The sequence below is a fragment of the Cupressus sempervirens genome, chromosome 7 (assembly GCF_028749045.1).
Source record: "Cupressus sempervirens isolate cs-2001-9-10 chromosome 7, ASM2874904v1, whole genome shotgun sequence".
Classification (NCBI taxonomy): Eukaryota; Viridiplantae; Streptophyta; class Pinopsida; order Cupressales; family Cupressaceae; genus Cupressus; species Cupressus sempervirens.
In genome coordinates, this window is record NC_143124.1 from 138,625,263 (window position 1) to 138,643,487 (window position 18,225).

An 18,225-nucleotide genomic window follows, 5' to 3' on the forward strand; every position below is an offset into this window, starting at 1 on the left:
ATTTATTAGTATATATAATGCATAAAAAGGTCATTTTAGCACTAGAAAGCCAAAAAATATATTTAAAAAAGTCATATTAAATAATTTAGACTCACTTGAACCTGTCGATCCTTGAGGATTCATGCTGGATCCTTGAGGATTCGTGTCTGGATTCATGCAGATCTGGGCAGGATCCTTGTTTTACACAGTGGATTCGTCAGGATTCATGGCCCACGAATCCGGACGAATCCACTGTGTAAAACAAGGATCCTGCCCGGATCTGCACGAATCCAAGCACGAATCCGGATCCGGCCTCTAGGGCACGAATCCGGTAACTAAGTAAAAAACGGCTCCAAAAATCAAGAAACGACCCCAGCAACCAAAATATGACATGCAGATGTTGGATCAGCTTCCTAAGTCCATCAATAGCATGCTGGAACCTGCAATACTGATTGAAAACTCCAAATATGCAAGTTGGTTGTTAGATTTGAGATTGAAATTCTAGAGAAAAATCGTTTTTGTCAAAACTTTTCTAATTCTCAAGATCATCCAAAGATGCAAGAGAAGAGTATACTTCGTTTTTCAAAAAACTACAATAAAATTTATTAGCCCCGCCCGCCCCCCCCCCCCCCCCGAATCTCTCAAATAAGGAAACTTAAATCTACTCTTGCACATAGAAAAGCTCTGATACCATGTTAGAATCTGATAAGATTAATAACTCAGAAAACTAGTGCAAAGAATAAATATCTAAACTATGAATGCAAATGATACAAAATCAAAATAGCATCATAGAGTTAGTCTCCAAGAGAGTAATGCAAATGCTGGAAGCAAAATAACATTAAGAGGATGCAAAAACAAGCCAGGTAGCATGCTTATATAGGCTAGGAAGAGGGAGGAGGTGGCAACACCAACCAATGAGGAGCAACCATCTATCGGACTAAAGATAGCAAAGTATCTTCCCAAGATAGCTAATGGATGCTCACATGTAGGAAGGTGACACCTCACAACCATTCACCTAATAAAACATGCTTTATTAACCTAAGCGAGATTATTAAAAGTGTAGGAAAAACCTAGCAAAATAGGAAAAATAAAAAGCTACACTAACAAGAGGGTGTTCACCTGGCAAGGTACATGGTGAAGCTTCTTTTGTATGCTGATGATCTTATTTTGATTTCAAAAACGGCACAGGGGCTAAGAGATCATTTAGGGGCCTAAGAGCAATTCTGTCAAGAAGTTGGGATGCAAGTGAATATTAATAAAACTAAAGTAACGATATTTTCTTAAGGAGAGAAGAAAAACATCAAATTATTGTTTGAAGGCAAACCGCTGGTTGTGAAAGAATACAAATATCTTGGGATTGGCTTCCATTATAAACTCAGTTGGGAAACTTGTAGACCAAAAAGGATTCAAGGGGGCTAGAAAGCTTAATTTTTACTCCAAAATAGATGCAGGACAGAGGAACTATGGGACTGGAAAACCAAGAAAACTCTCTTTGGTTTGTTGGTCACACCAGTGGTTCTTTATAGCTGTGAGGTGTGGGGGGGCAGCGTGTCAAAATGGGGGTGGAGACAAATAGAGAGAATTCAGAAACAATTACTCACAAGCAATCTCAAAGTCAAGAGTTTTGTGCCTTATGAAATTCTTATGGCTAGGGCCGGGGTTTTTCCATAAGAGGCTTCAGCAGTAATCCGGTTACTTAGTTACTTAAAGAAGAAAAACATGCAGGATCATCGTTGGCCGAAAACTGTGAAAGGAGAGGCTCTTAACCGAAGGAAGAAAACATGGATGAAGCAAAACATTAAATGGTTGGCTAAATGGAACATCAACTTACAAGATTGCCTAAACACAAATGTGGACATAAGAAAGTTTCTCAGAGGGAAGTTACACAATGCTATGTGAAACAATAATATGAGTAGAAAAAAAGCCCATAATATTAAAGGATTTAATCCAACTAGGGAACTTGGCGAAAAAGCGTACCTTGGGGCTGCTATTAAAGGAAAGGCAAGGTTATTAGTGGCACAACTAAGGACGGAATCTCATCACCTCAAGTGCCAGAGGAGAACATGGAAGAGGCCCAAAGAGACCTGGGAGCAAAGAACTTGCATATTTTGCAGGTCTTTAGCGGTTGAGAAGGAATGGCATTTTCTCTCAAAATGTGGGGCATACGACAACATCCAATCTCTCTATGATGTCATCTTGAGGGCGGACAACATGCATAGTTTATTTGAAGGGGATAAGATAAAGCAAACTATGGTTTTTTGGTTAAGATATATACCAAAAGATTAGAAATGGAAAGGAATTCGGAAATTACCTAGTGCGGTTGATCTTCGGTTCCTTAAACCTACTTTGGTCTCGTGGATGTCATTAAAAAGCATTCATTCAATCAGAATGGTTCATAAAGATTTTACAGATGGGTAATAATTGACACTGAATTTTGAAGAAAACTACATTTGAATTGAAATTGTTTTGGAAATTTTTTTATTGAATAACGATAGTTGCTTTGTTATGATTTTACATTTGATTTATGGAAAAAGTTTGAATTACTTAGTTTTTAACTAAAGAATATTTCTGTATTTTAATTTTATTTACATTTTTTAATTGAAGAAGGTTTTCTATATTGTAAATCTATTTACTATGAAATACTTCTTTATAATCTTCCTTTTTTAGCTTCAATGTTTGCTGGTTAGCAATAATATATGACAATGAATTTAACTAGAAAACAAAGAATCTCTATTACTATATAAAAACTTAAATTACTTGAAACATATCATAATATTATAATTGAACTTCTAAAAAATATCTCTACTTATTATTTGATTTTTAGATTTTGTTTCTTAAAAATTTGCATTTATAAAAAGTTTTTCATTTTCCAAATAATATTAAATTTTTATAAGAATATATTTTATGTATAACATTTTAAATTCTTACAATGTTTAGATTTTATAGATTTATTTTTATAATAATCAAAATACAATTTAATTCAATTTAATCATCATTATTATTATTTTTTTCCATTTTGTTGATTCAAAATTTCTCCACGACCACATCTACAATTACCCTACTTAAGGGAGTTCAGTTTACTAAAATAGACTTGCTACTTATAGATAGTTTAGTATAATAGAATAGACTTAAATAAAAGATTTTCAGCAAGATCAAAGACAACTAATTTATATTGCACTCAATAAAATTTGTTTTTAATTTTATGGAATCGCCATTTGTACAACTTTTCTAACTAGATAACAGGAATCTACAAGATTGTGGATTGACATTCCTCCTATGTTTTCATTACCATGTCCACAATCTCAGCAATTTTTTTTAATTTTTTTTTTTCATCTTAAGGCTCGCTTAACGCTATAACAAGGGCAACAATTTTTTTTAAACTGCACTTAAAAAGATACCTCTCAATAAGAGTAGAGAATCATTGAACAACAACAAATATTTATAAATGAAGAAAATCAGTACTGACCACCATCATCTACTGTTTGAATGTGAAAAATAATTAACATATCAGTAAGCTTATGGTTCAGGCAAAAAGTAAAGATTACCTTTGAACAGTTTAGAGAGTATATGCAAGACAACACCAGCGTCGACAACATTCCGCTTGCTCTTACCAAAATCGTCATCTTCTTCTCTTGCATCTGCTACATTAATGAAAGCATATGTTCCATACATTTCAGACTTAATATATGCATTGTCATATGATTCCATTTTAACATTGGGACCATTCAATATAGAATTTCCATAAAACGCCATATTTGGGAATTGACTTATAGATGGATGCATGCGATACTGTGTGTTGAGAAGATGGAGTGGATGCCCCAATTGATGTAATCTCTCAAAGAGACTTCTACCGTATCCTGCTTTCTGGGCTATCTGACAAACAATACAAGTAAAACAATTAAATAACTGAACCAAACAAGCTACAACGTAACCTAATAGAAACAAACCTGGCTGATAACTGTTGCAGGCAACTGATATGGATCTCCTATAAGGATTGTGTGTCTCACACCCTTGATTTGCAATGCAATTGTCGACTCGGCCTCTGTGAGCTGGGCTGCTTCATCAATAATCAAGCAGTCAAATGGTGCAGTGTCATTCATGCACCTTTTTGCTGATGAAGAAACTGTTGAAAATATCAATTTTGCATGTGACAAGCAAATACTCTCTATAGTATCACGCGACATGAACTGTTGGGCCATGCAGGCAATACCAGTTTCACTGGATAAATGTTTTCTCAGCAACTGGATACACACACTCCTCTGCAAACAAAGAACCTTCTTTATATCTTTCTTATTACTAAGCATGTTCTCATTAATTATGCTTGCTAGCTCTTCCACTTCTCCCAGACCTTCGCTGTTACTGCAAAAACATTCTCTAAGGATACTTTCTTTGACACTATTTTTTTCGATATGATTTACGAAAGATTCAACCACATTGATCAAAATTTCCAATTCCTGTTTTCCTGAAAAGGCCCCAGGTAAATCGTGTATAAATGTTCTTGCACACTCGCAAAATTCTGGGATTAATTTTTTCAGTCTCCGACTGGTATACTGTGGAAAACCAATCGAGCCTGTTTCTTGTGAATTTTCTTGAGAAACTTCATACTGGGAAACAGCTGATTCAAGAAAATCAAGAAGAGATATCACCCTGTACCTCCATCCTGTCTGTGGCAGGAAACAGTTGTATAAACGATCAACTCGATATTTAAGGAAAATATATCCAAAAATACCATCTGGGTCAAATCTCTCCTCATTCCCTACCAATACAATGTCACCCAAATTCATGACACAAGGATTATTATCTTCATTAGGACAACTTCCAGATGGACTTGTGACTATCCTGAAGAACCTCACTGCAACTTCTGATATTGCTGCATTTGTGGGTGCGCACACAATTACTCTGAACATCTTATGACTTAAGATAGAAAGAAGTGAGATCAGCATTGAGGTTTTTCCTGTTCCTGGGGGACCCTGTATAAGCTTTATATCAGAAGAAAGTTTAGCCTCGAGAGCATTAACTACTTGAATTACAGCAGATATTTGAGAATTGTTCAAGTTATGGGACATGAAGTGCTTGCTCCTGAATTTCTCCAAGTCGTCTTCTTTCACTTTTGCACTGGCCTCATTACAATCCTACAAATTGTCAATGTCTGGTTAGCACAATTTTTCCAACTTCTGTCCAACCAATACACTTTAAATTTTCATAATCCATGATCAAACAAAAGCACTACCAAAATGTTTAAAGCTCAAATTACTCCAAACACTTACCTCCAAATTTAAGTATATTGCTTTTTTGAGCATGGTCAAATCCATTTCCTCCTCTTGCAAGGGAACGTGTAAAGCTTTACAGATTCTCAAACATGATATGATACTACCGAGATAAATGGCAAAATATTTAGTTTCCATAGAGTATTTTTCTGATGTGAAGGGATGTCCATTCCGCAGATATAACTTTACCTTCAACCCATTCAGAGGTGTATCTAGCAATCCATTGTCTGTGTCATCCTTGGTCTCATCCTGCCAAGTCTCACAGACTACAGCTAACAAATACTCATCATGGAAATCATCCAGATTCTCAGATAATTTGGTTGATATTATTAGAATGTCTTTTGGTTTCCACTTCATTTTTATTTGATCCTCCCGTCCTCCCATATCATTTTCCTTCTCAAAAACAACAGTATATTCACTTAATTCACCTTCTAATAGGCATGTCTTTTCATCAAATGTTATTCTTGTATATTGTGCTTCAGAAATAGACTCCAGACTCTGTTGTAGTTGTGCCCTTGTTTCTTCTATCAGCGGCCAAACAAATGACCCAAGATATTCTTCTACAGACCTAAAATTATCTGGAATGCGTTTAACCTGAAAAAACAGGAAATGATCTCAACTACCACTTGAGTCTCTTTTTTTCTCAATCCAACATGGCAATAACTAAAATTTGCTAAGGCAAGTTCATTTGTATGCTCAAAAGCTACTGTTCTGATGGATTTGTTACCATTTACATGTATATGTAAGGTGAATCAAAAAAGCATAAATTTGTTCAAAACTCATCTCATAAGATTGTTTGTAACACAAGTACGCAAGCTCCATTGTTATTTGGTCATTTATTAAACATATAAAACTTGGGAAAAAGCCACATACCAGATTGTCAGACAAAACAAAAGATAATAATAATGAAGACTAAAACAGTAAAACATAGATTTAACAGAAATGTCTACTATTATGTGCAGGATATTCTTTTAAGTCAAAGTTGATATGTACCAGGTGAAAAAATAAATGCCAAATTACAGATCAAGGACACAAATAAGTATCACTGTCTATATTGCTCCTGAGTCTTAGAATTATAGATTTCGGCTAATTGTTATGTTTCGTCTCAACTGGGCAACTTGTGTCAATGTGATTATGTTTTTCATCGTGGGTGTTATCACATGAAATTGCACATTGTTGAACGGTTTCAGCATTCCAATAAGACAATGGGAGTGTTTTCAAGGTGTGGGACCTTGCAAATGTGATCAAGCCTCCATAGAAGTTTAACTTCCTTTCTAATCTGTAGACAGAGAGCTGATCCAACCTAATAGTATAACATCTAAAACCCTAATCAAATTTTACTGATTTTTGCAGGGAGAAATGAGAAAAGATGGCAGAAATGGAAATGGCGATACACCAAGGTTTACAAGTGTTTCTTCCTGCCCACAATAGCACAAAGAGCCAAGAGGAATTGGAAACAGAACCCACACAGTTCTTTGTTATAACAACTCCTAGAAGTGTAAGTTGAGATTTGACAAACACTAAACAAGAAGACAAAATCCACAGTTGCCTTACAATCCCAGTTAACACAGCACAGAAACAGAGGAAATGAGAAACAATCATTCATAGCGGTAAGAAGATTTTACATGAGGTGCATAACGGAAAAGAGGTGGAAATGGTGATTTTTATTGGTACAGGGCATGAGCCTATTTACAATTATAAAAATATGCAAAATTTCATGCATTCTTCTAAAGAAACAAGGAAATAACTTTTCTCTTTTATTCCTCAGAATGCTAAGGAGAGAAAGAACATGGCACAGAAAGAACCCCCTAGTTTTGTGGCTTTGCACGGATCTGACACACATGCAAAAAAACTGAGCTGCAGGGATACAAAAAAACTTAAAATACTTGTTAAGTCTGTTAGTAATTTGTTTAACCTGTTAGTGCCAAATACAATTTGGGTTGCAAACATATTTCTCTATAAATGTCCCTCATTATGAAATATGAAGGCAATCTTTGGGTATTCAATTTTCTGATATGATATCATAGCACAGTATTTGGAGATACCTCCAGTTGAGGTACAACCAGATTAGGAGTTTTAGTGCTTTATGATATAATAATACCGACGGTTGGAATTCTGATCAATCAGGCAGCAGGAAATGTTTCCAGCATGTAATGTGATAACTGTGAAGGCAATGACAACACTTGGCCAGGAGAAGGCAACAAAACTATCATGGCTGCCCCTGATCGTAGAGTTGAATACAGAGACTCCATTTACTACGAGGGTTTCATTTTCTAAGTTACCCGCATTGTAAAATGCAAATGTTGTCCGAACTTGTGTCCACTCTAATCACCAGCCAGATTGCCGACATGGATGTGAGTGAAATATTTGGCCTATTTATCATTTGGCAAGCCCATTGATCAGATTCCTCTAACCTTTTCATAGCAGCCAGCAGTTTTTGCAGTTTGTACTGCCAGGTACATTTTCCAGTTTTCTATGTCTATCCAAATATGTCGTTCTGGTCTGCCTTTACTCTTTGTGGCCCATTGGGTGGTGACCGGTATACTGAGGCTTGTATCCATTTACCTCTGTCGTCGATAAATATTGTGTAGCCGATGGGTCGATGTCATTGGTAGATATTATGTAGCCAATGGGTAGATTAGCATGTAGATGGTAATTATTTATTATGTAGCCGACGGACCCCTTTGGGAAGGTTCTTCGGAACAGTATATGTACACCATGGGAAATCATTGTGATCATCATAAGAATAATGTAATGTCTTTGGCATATGCGAATAATAGAAAGAGTTATGTTGTTCTTGTTCATTGTCTGTGTACATTAATCTATTTACCCTATACGGTAAACAACCTCCTAGTTTGTGTTTTCTACAGATCACTAACTTTCTTTCATGCTGAGCAATTCTTCTTTATTCAGGCCCATCTGATTGCACTTGAACTATTGTCAATAGGAAGGATCTAGTGCATGAATTGAATGCAAGGAATCCATCTTACCAGCATTTCCTCTTTCTTTTTCGATCGGGATTCTCTATTTGAATCAAGCTATATCCACATTGACCAGTAGATTTAAGTTTGGATTCCACATTTTGTGAATCAGCTGATCTTACTCCAAAGCCCCTTCATTGATTGTGTGGAGTTGGTAATGTGATTGGCGGTGGATTTCATTAAAATTATCAAGAATGGTCCAGAATCATATGCAAAAGATTTGGATGTCCCTTCAATAATCATTCAGATCTTGCCCATAGATGTCCAACTCTAGTCAACTCCAATCTATTTGACTATGACATAATCATTCGCAGTAGCTTCTAAGTCGAGTGATGAGATCGGAGGTTAATTGTGCCTGTTATATTAGCTACAAGTTCAATTTTTAGATTCATTTATACAAATGCATATGGTGGTTATATGTTTGCATTAGAGGTGTTGGGGGCCTGCAGACTTGTTTTCTTGTTGTAATTTTGAGATTCCAAGCATTTTCCAATCTTCCAAGAGATAGTAAATAGTAGAGAAAAGGTTGATAGTATGGGTATGAATCTCATAGCTATAGAAAAGTCAATATTTATATTTCAACCAAGGTCACCAAGAGACTTGGAGATCTCTGGTACTGGTACCAGTACCGGTACGATAATTTTTTAAAAATAGGAGACGAGGGTACTTGGAGACGGCAATCTTTTCTTAATAGTTTAAAGAGGCTAATACTAAATACAAAATAGTAATATTGTAAAACTAAAAGACTAAAGTTAATAATAATAGTAATGTCACGTTAATATAGATTCAAATATTTCAAAACTCACATAATCACATTACTGTATCTCATAGTCATACTTGTTTTCCGAATATTGCATATGATCGTCATCATATCAAATTGATAATTGTTCAGATTATCATTACATATTCAAATTTTAAATTCAAAAAAGTATAATTTAATGCTAGATTGTCGATATGAAAACAAAAATGAACAAGCTTAGTACAGTAAACAAAAATCAGAAATCTATCTAGTACTAGTATGTTGATGGTACTATCATCTGCTCCACAAGGTTGTGATCATCCATCTCAAGTGTCTTCAGCTATCATGCTTTCCAAAAAATCATTTAAATTGTCATTAGTCTAAATTTTTGCATTAAAAAATGTTAAAAAGAGGGCTAAAATACACATAACAAATTTAGTAATATATTTTGTTGTCAGTAAAATCTATATTGTAGCCGACAGGTAGATTAGTATCCGAACGGGCGCATGATGCTTAAGTCACCCCTTTGGGAAGGTATATGTACACCATCCGAGATGGACTTTGGATCATCATTGTAATCATTGTATTTCGATTGTAAACATTGAGTGCATATATGAATAAAGTATCTGTTCTGTGTTGTAACATGCTATACTGCATGTGCTAAGTTTTTTTACCCTCGTACAGTAAACATTTGGCACCGTTGTCAAACGAACTTGGAACGAAGGAATGTGATGAAGATTAATGTCGAATTTGCTTAACAAATATAGGAACAAGGTAAAAGACAAAGATGAAATACGTATAGCACAAGAAGTTTTAATTTTAGCACAACAAGCAGAGCGCAGGCAGAAGCTTCAGCAAATTGCTGACAGGCACCGAAGGGGTGAAGAGGCACAGAGAGAGGGAGTGCACTCACCCAGTATGCAAAGGAGTGTTGAGGAATTGGTGGAGGAAACTCGACAACAATTAAATTTGGTGGAAGAAACAAAGGAGGAGTTCTTTCACCTGTATACGCCGACAGGAGAGTGTTCGAAGAGAAGGGAAGCAACTAACACGGCTCAAAGTGCCGAGAGAGCACGAGCGTGGAGTGAACTCTTCGTTAGAAAAGAGTTCATAGCAGAGTTCAGATTGCTTCAAGATGATAATGAAATAGTAGCGGAGATATATAGTACTAAGCAAGGGAAGAATGAAACAGTCTAGGCCTATGCCAGACGATTGAAAGAGTTGGTTGGGAAGATGGAAAGTCAACTAGCCGACGGTTTGAAAAAACGATGGTTTGTGGAGGGGCTATGGCCAGCCTTGAAAAAAAAGATGAAAATTGTACCACCTGCGTCGTACACCAATTGCATATAGTCGTGCAATGGATCTAGAAAGTGAATAAAAGACAAGTAAGAAGAAAAAGCATAAATCCTCGGATTCAGACGATTCATCATCTTAAAGTAGCAATAGTGACAAGGAATCAAACAAGAAGGTACGAGCATTACAGAAAGATATGCTTCAAATGATGAAAGAATTTAAGAAATTTGAAAAAGAATCTAGACATAATGAAGGGAGAACTATGGTGCACAGATTGTAAAAAAGATGGCCATACTAAGGGCTCATGCCCGAAGAAACAGTTTTGTGACATCTGTCAGGTGGCGGGACATTTCCTAAAAGAGTGCCCGTTTAACATGAAATCAAAAGGACACTTGCAAGTGTTACTAACACAGGAAGTGTCCAACAGCAATAACACAAGCAACGATGCAACTTCGAGGGTATATTGCAACAATAATAGATGCGGAAGGGATGGAAACAACAACAATAACAATGGAGGCCAGAGTCGAATACAATACGATGCGAGTGGACGGTCGATGATATAGTGTCGGGCATGCAATCTTTGGGGCCACTTCGCTAGGGACTATACTACGAAGGAGATGCCACAACTACTATGCAAATGATGCAAAATGTCCAAAATAAGGGGTAAATATATTAAGCATTGAAATGTGTGATGAGAAACTACTGGCAGTTACACGGAAGCAAGCGAAGAAAGTGAAATACCCGAATGTAGAAGAAGAGAAAGAGAGGCTAAAAAAAGCACGAACAGCGATAGAAAAGCAGATGAAAGCAGAGAAATCACAAGTCAAAGACACTGTCGAAACTTCGAAAACGAACTTGGCAGAAGAAAACATGATGAGGCAGATAATGCAAACAGAAGTGCCTATTATACTAAATGACGACCTTCTCACGATAACACAATTGCGTACGGCTATTATGAATGACACTGTCCCCGAGAGTGATAGAGGAAGCAAGGGATAATAAGGGAACAATGGCAACAGACCTGATGCTACTGGCACTTACAACAGGAAGACACTTGACAATAGTGGAGATGGGCATTCTGGGTATTGTGTTGACGGATACAATTGTAGATGGAGGATCGGGTGTGAACGTGCTACCGGAAGATATTTGGAAAAAGCTAGGACAACCAATGCTGTGGCCACCTACTTTCCAGTTACGGCAGATCAGCATTGGATAAAACCATTGGGAACCTTGATGACACAGCAGGTAACAATTGGGACAACCATTTTTACTAGATTTTGTGGTCATCCCACTGAAGAGATGAGGGTACGATGCCATCCTTAGACGGGGGTGGTTGGTGCAAGCAAAGGTAAAACATGATTGGAAATGGAACACCCTATCCATGGAGCGAGGAGGCAGAAGATTCATAATTGATTTGCATATACAAATGGTAGGGGAAGAGGCAACGTCGTCAAACTCAGAAAGCGAAGGCGAGAGTGATGACGAAGGAAAAAAGAGGATGGAACCAGATGAAGAAGGGGTGTTGAGTTTGGAAGGAGGGTCGACTGATGATGACTTAGATTCGGTGAACGGATTGCTACACTGGCAGATGGAAGATTATGAGCTCTTTCCGAGCTACAATATGTTGGGTGTCAAGAAAGAAAAAGGAAGAAATGAGTTCTCGAAGGAGTACAATGAACTAAAGGAGGGAGAAGCGCAGGTGGATGAAACATTGGCCCATACATTCAGCAAAGATAAACCGATAAAGTATGAAGAGCCTACGGTGAAAACAATGAACTTGGGTGATGAGGAAAATCCGAAAAACATTCTTGTAGGAGATGATTGGAACCCAGTGCTGAAGGCAGTAGCATTCAAAATATTCATGGAGTACAAAGATGTTTTTGCTTGGACGTATAAAGACTTAAAAGGAGTGCCACTAAAGCTATGTGTCCACCGGATACCATTGATCGAAGGTGCAATACCCGTACGGAAGCGGTCATACCGAATGAATAAGAACTATGCAGCACGGGTCACAGAATAAATCAATAGGATGATGGAGGCAAGAATCATTTTTAAAGTGCAGACAAGTGAGTGGGTATCACTGATCGTGATATCCCTGAAAAAGGACACAACACAAATAAGAATATGTGTTGACTTCCGATGTCTAAACGCGGTAACAATTAAAGACCCGTTCCGATACCATTTACGGATAGCATCTTGGAGGAAGTAGCGGGGCATGAGATTTATTCATTCATGGACGGATTCTCAGGGTACAATCAAATATCCATCACTGAGGAGGACAAATTAAAAACAACATTCATTATAGAAGATGGCATATGTGAATACAACAGGATGTCAATCGGATTGTGTAATGCCCCGACAACATTCTAAAGGATTATCTTACACATATTTGATAAAATCTCTGTCGGAAGTTTTAAAGCGTTCCTAGATGACTGGTCAATTTTTAGCGTTGAGAACAGATAGATAACGGCACTTGGAGAATGCATGGAGAGCTGCAAACAAGCAAGATTGGCGTTGAACCCAAAGAAGTGTAGATTCATGGTGCCATATGGAAAGTTGCTCGGACACATAGTTTGTAAAGAAGGATTGAAGACGGATCCAAACAAGGTCCGCATAATCTTGGAGATGCCACCTTTGACGGATGTATCAAAAGTAAAGTCATTTTTAGGGCACATCGGTTATTACTGGAGATTTATTAGAAACTTTGCAAAAGTTTCTTACCCGCTGGACAAACTCACCTACAAGGGTGAACCTTACAGATGGGAAGCTGAACAGAATGAAGCTTTTGAGGGATTGAAAACAAGATTAGCCATGGCTCCGATTTTGGCCTATCCAAATTGGGACAAAGAATTTCATGTTCATGTAGATGCATCAAATTATACCATCGCAGCAACACTGGCACAGAGCAGTGACCACGGATTGGACCATCCAATATATTTTGCAATTAGATTGTTATCGAAGGTAGAGAAAAACTATAGTATGACGAAGCGAGAGGCATTAGGGATGGTGTACACAGTGTAGAAGTTCAAACATTACTTGTTGGCCACGCTATTTGTATTCTACGTAGATCATTAGGCACGTTATACTTGGTAAATAAGCTGATTATTCAAGGAAGAATAAGTCGATGGTTGCTATTATTGCAGGAGTTCACATTTAAGATCGTGGTATGACTAAGGAAAAGTCATTTAAGTGCAAATCATCTGTCAAGAATAAAATAGGGGGAGCCACCTGAGGGAATTAATGATGATTTTCCAGATGCACAGCTATTTCATGTTACAGTACTACCAACCTGGTACACACGTATTGGAGAATATCTATCGACGGGACAGTTTTCGAGTGACATGCCACCAAATGAGAAAAGGAAACTGGTGCTAAGGAGTCGAACGTTTCAATTAATCAATGGGCCATTATACAAAATGGGACCTAATCAGATTCTAAGGCAATGCGTCCTGGAGGAGGAAATCCCAAAGGTATTAAAGGAAGCACATGAAGGACTGGTAGAAGGACACATGGGGCCAAACACAATTGCGCAAAAGATACTTCTAGCAGGACTATGGTGGCCAACCATATACAACGATGCCAAGGAGTGGGTCGTTGCATGCGACACATGTCAGCGAGCCGGGTAACCATTAAAGAGGGACTTCATGCCTGTGAATCCCTCACACGCCAAGAACTCTTTGAAAGATGGGGATTGGACTTCATCTGAGCAAAACTAAAAGGTGTTGATACATTGTGGTAGCAATGGAGTACCCGACTAAATGGGTAGAGACACACGCAACTACCGAATAACTCGGCAATAAGAACAGCAAGATTTATTTATGAGCAAATTATTAACAGGTATGGGATTCCACTGCAATTGACAAGTGATCGGGGAGGACACTTTATTAACCATGTTATCTGATTGCACGCTATTGAATTTAAAATCTATCATTCATTGTCGAGCCCATACTATCCAAGAGCTAACGGACAAACCGAAGCAACGAACAAGATCTTGGTCAGAGTAATTTATAAATCCTATGCAGTTGAGGGAGAAGATTGGGAAGAAAAGTTACCTTCAGCCCTATGGGCGTACCATACTTCATATAAAGTTACTACAGGACATACTCCATTTCAACTAATGTACGAACAGGAGGCAGTGATACCGACAGAATTCATGGTACCGAATTTGAGAATAGCAATCGAGAACAAGTTGGGCAACATGGAAAGCTTAAGGGAGAGATTGTACAATTTGAACAAACTTGATGAGCAATCGCTGCAAGCACAGTGGGCCATCAAAGTTACACAAAACAGGCGGAAAGCATGGCATGATAAGCACTTAAACAAGTTTCAACCAGGCCAATTAGTGTTGAAGTATAACGAACGAAATGAAATCAGATCTGGAAAGTTCAAAGTTAAATGGGTCAGACCATACAAGATACAAGAAGTTGGCGATAATGGGGCAATCAAGTTATGGACGTTACACGGTGAAGAAATACCAAATGCAGTGAATGGATCGAAGTTAAAAATATATCACAAGAGAAAAATTTTCCCGCCGACAAACAATTGAGAAAGAAAAAACGACTGCAAATAATGTATATATGTATAATAAACAAATAAAATATAGAGTTGAACATAGTTTCTAAGTGCGAAGTAATAAAGAAATAAAAGATGAAGTATTAAAAGAGTAGGAAGCAAAATTGGAATATGATTATGAAATCAAACTATACTCATTAAAAAACAATGGAAAGTACGGCCTGCCGTACAGACTTAAGGGGCACACCACAGATCTATTAAAGCCACCATATGGCTAGAGGAAAGCCGAAAGCTAAGTAAACTCTGTGGAGCCATATGGCAATAGGTGGAACAGAGAACCAATATAAGACCGTACAGTGTACGGTAAACAGGAAAAAGACAAAAGGAAGAAAGAGAAATGGAAGACAGTATGGCTAGGGAGCCACACATTTAAAAATAAGACTCTATGACTAAGGGGAAAAACAATTGGATCCGGTGGACCGTACGGCGACACTGTATGGCTAGTGAAGAACAACATATGGCTAAGAAAAGAACAACTAAATAGGAGTTGAGACACAGACAAAGGCCATACGGCTGGAGCCATATTAAAAGACAAGCATATTAAAAGATAGCCCGTACGGCGTGAAGGAAGAAGGTTAAAAAGCAAGGACTGTACGACGAGACAAGGAAATTGAAACTGAAAGAGGAATGTACGGCAATCACAATAGAGAGACTAGGTTGGTTATGTACGGCGTACAGAGAGACAAGCCATCTAGAGCTGTACAGTGTACGGTGGAGAGAAATTGTTTGACAAAGAAAACAACAAACTAAAAGGCCATATGGAGTACGGGATTAATCATTGCTTGAAGGTTCATACAGTAGAGTCAGGGAAGCAATTTTCTTACGGTGACCAGCAGCAGAAAGGGAAAAGACCGTTTGGTCCAAGGTTATAAGAAAGGGAAAAGGGTCATACTGCCCGAGTATGTAGAGAAGAAAAACAAGCCGTACGGCCAATAGAAAGGAAGCCAAGCCATACAATCATAGGAGTAGCCGATTCAGTGAGGAAGAGAAATTGTTGTAGCCCTACAGCAAATGCCGATTCACAAAGCTTGAGGGAAAGCCATACGAATGCTAAGGCAAGAGAGGAATTTTGTAGCAAATTTGTACGGGAAACAACTGTACAATTCTGCAATTTCAGATATCAATCTGACTTTAGGATCAAAACTTATTAGGTTTAGAATGAACTTTGATTCAATTCTAAGTTCAGATATAAATGATAACTACAAATCTAACTAGTAATCACAAATTGAATGATATAATTCTTCTTATTGAATTCGTGGGAATTTGACTGCTTGGAGATCAGACTGTATGTTTCCTGTGTGTCTCCAAACTGTAGTCATAACCCGCCTATATATCCTCTTAAGAGGGTATGTCCCTTAAGGGACATAACCCTTGGCACATAACCAACATTTAATTATCCTAAGTCGGCGACTCAAAAATAAGAGTTAGTTAGATTTAACTAACGATTAGTCAAGGATAAACTAAGCATTTATTTCCAGATCGCCGGTTCATATAAAGGATATATAAATTATTATAAATGCCAATCCTAAGTATATATAGAGAAAAGAGTAAGGTACGATCTATACCAGTCGACCTGAGGATTATCAAGGTTAAATTCTTAACACTCCCTCTTAACCTTATAATCCTACAAAGAGATATCATATCTAGCAACATCAATACAGATGTTAAGCAAGAATATATACTCTATATCTGTCTTTCTCTTCTTAGTATGTAGTACCATTGAACATATGATACAAAGTCATATTACTAAGCCCGTGATATGACAAATCACTGCTACTAGTGATAAGACACATGTTGTGACTCATAGAAACTGGTATTTCTAAATCACAACTAGACCCTGAATTTAAGATCTACAAAAATACAGGATAAACCCGAAGAATTTCTAGAATTCTTTCCTTATCCAATTTGTGACCCACGAGCATAGCAATGTCAATATCACAAGACAATCAAAAATTCAACTGGATCTTACAATAAAATCTACTGTTAGGGCATTATCTAAGAGATCGTCACCTCTCATAATGCCTTTACACAAGTATTCATTATTTCAGAGATCGTCACCTCTAAATAATGATTACACATGGTGGAGCCCATAACTGTCAATAGCCTGACAAATAAATTTTAACTTTATTAATAATTAAAGAGTACAAATGAATTACAACTCAACCATACCCAGTCTCTTTCTGAAATGTTCTATCTTTACTCTAGATAGAGGTTTGGTGAGTATACCTGCTGTCTGATCTGTAGTACAAATGTATTCCAAATTAACAGAATTCCTATCTACCATATCTCTTTCATAATGGTAAGGAATTTCAATATGCTTGGATCTATCATGGAAAACTAGATTTACAGAAAGCTTGATGGAACTCTGATTATCACAATGAATGATCGTAGGATTCATGGCTTGCCCAAATAATCCCACAAGTAACTTCCTTAGCCATACTGCTTCTCGAGAGGTCATTGCTGCAGCAATGTATTCAGCTTCTGTGGAGCTCTGAGCTACTAAAGATTGCTTTCTGCATATCCATGAAATCATGGTTGATACTAAACTGAAACAGCATTCTAAAGTGTTTTTCCTATCTTTAACACTTCCACCCCAATTTGAATCGGTGAATCCATACAAATCTAAAACAATTCTCTCATATTTCAGTCCATAGTTAATTGTACCTTGAAGGTATCTCATAATGTGTTTAATAGCAACTAGGTGAATTTTCTTAGGTTCACACATAAACTGACTTAATGCATGAACTGCATAGCAAATATCAGGTCTTGTATTAACTAGATACATCAGAGACCCAATTATCTACCTGTAGAGAGTAGAATCTATTGGAGGTGATTCTGCAACTACTTTAAGTTTATACAAATTGGTCTCCATTGGAGAAGACATGGACTTGCAATTCCACATTCCAAATTTCTTCAAGATATCTGAAGTGTACTTCTTTTGGTTCAGTATGATACTATCTACATTTTGTCGCACTTCCAATCCTAGAAAGTAATGAAGAAGACCCAAGTCTTTCATCTCAAATTCTCTGATAAGATCTTTCTTGCATTGATCTATAAGATTATCATCACCTATAATTAATAAATCATCAACATACAATATCAAGATTACCATACTATCTTTATCTCTTTTATAATACAAGTTCGGATCAGCTTCATTCTTAGAGAATCCTAAGCTAATGAGATATTTATCAATCCTTTCATACCAAGCCCTGGGAGCCTATTTAAGCCCATAAAGAGCTTTCTTAAGTCTGCAAACAAAACCATTTGGATCATGAGTTTCAAAACCTTCTGGTTGCTCTATATAGACTTCTTCTGAAATCTTTCCATTGAGAAAAGCTGTCTTTATATCCATCTAATGTACCTTCCATCCTTTAGATGCGGCAATTGCTAAAAT

General features: G+C 37.2%; 1 protein-coding gene and 1 long non-coding RNA gene across 3 annotated transcripts in view; one reads left to right on the forward strand and one right to left on the reverse strand.

Annotated features, from left to right (window-relative positions):
* The window catches only part of LOC149545897 (uncharacterized), a 178,291-nt gene that overhangs the window by 141,112 nt on the left and 18,954 nt on the right, over positions 1-18,225 (forward strand). The window lies entirely within an intron of this gene.
* Positions 1-18,225, reverse strand: part of LOC149545898 (uncharacterized) — a 169,302-nt gene that overhangs the window by 139,849 nt on the left and 11,228 nt on the right. For both annotated transcript variants that reach the window (XM_089790872.1, XM_089790873.1), the window contains exons 2-4: positions 5,247-5,840; positions 3,927-5,111; positions 3,525-3,852 (exon numbers count right to left, since the gene is read on the reverse strand). In XM_089790872.1, coding sequence (XP_089646998.1) covers positions 3,525-3,852; positions 3,927-5,111; positions 5,247-5,840 — 2,107 coding nt within the window. The remainder of the gene's footprint in view (positions 1-3,524; positions 3,853-3,926; positions 5,112-5,246; positions 5,841-18,225) is intronic.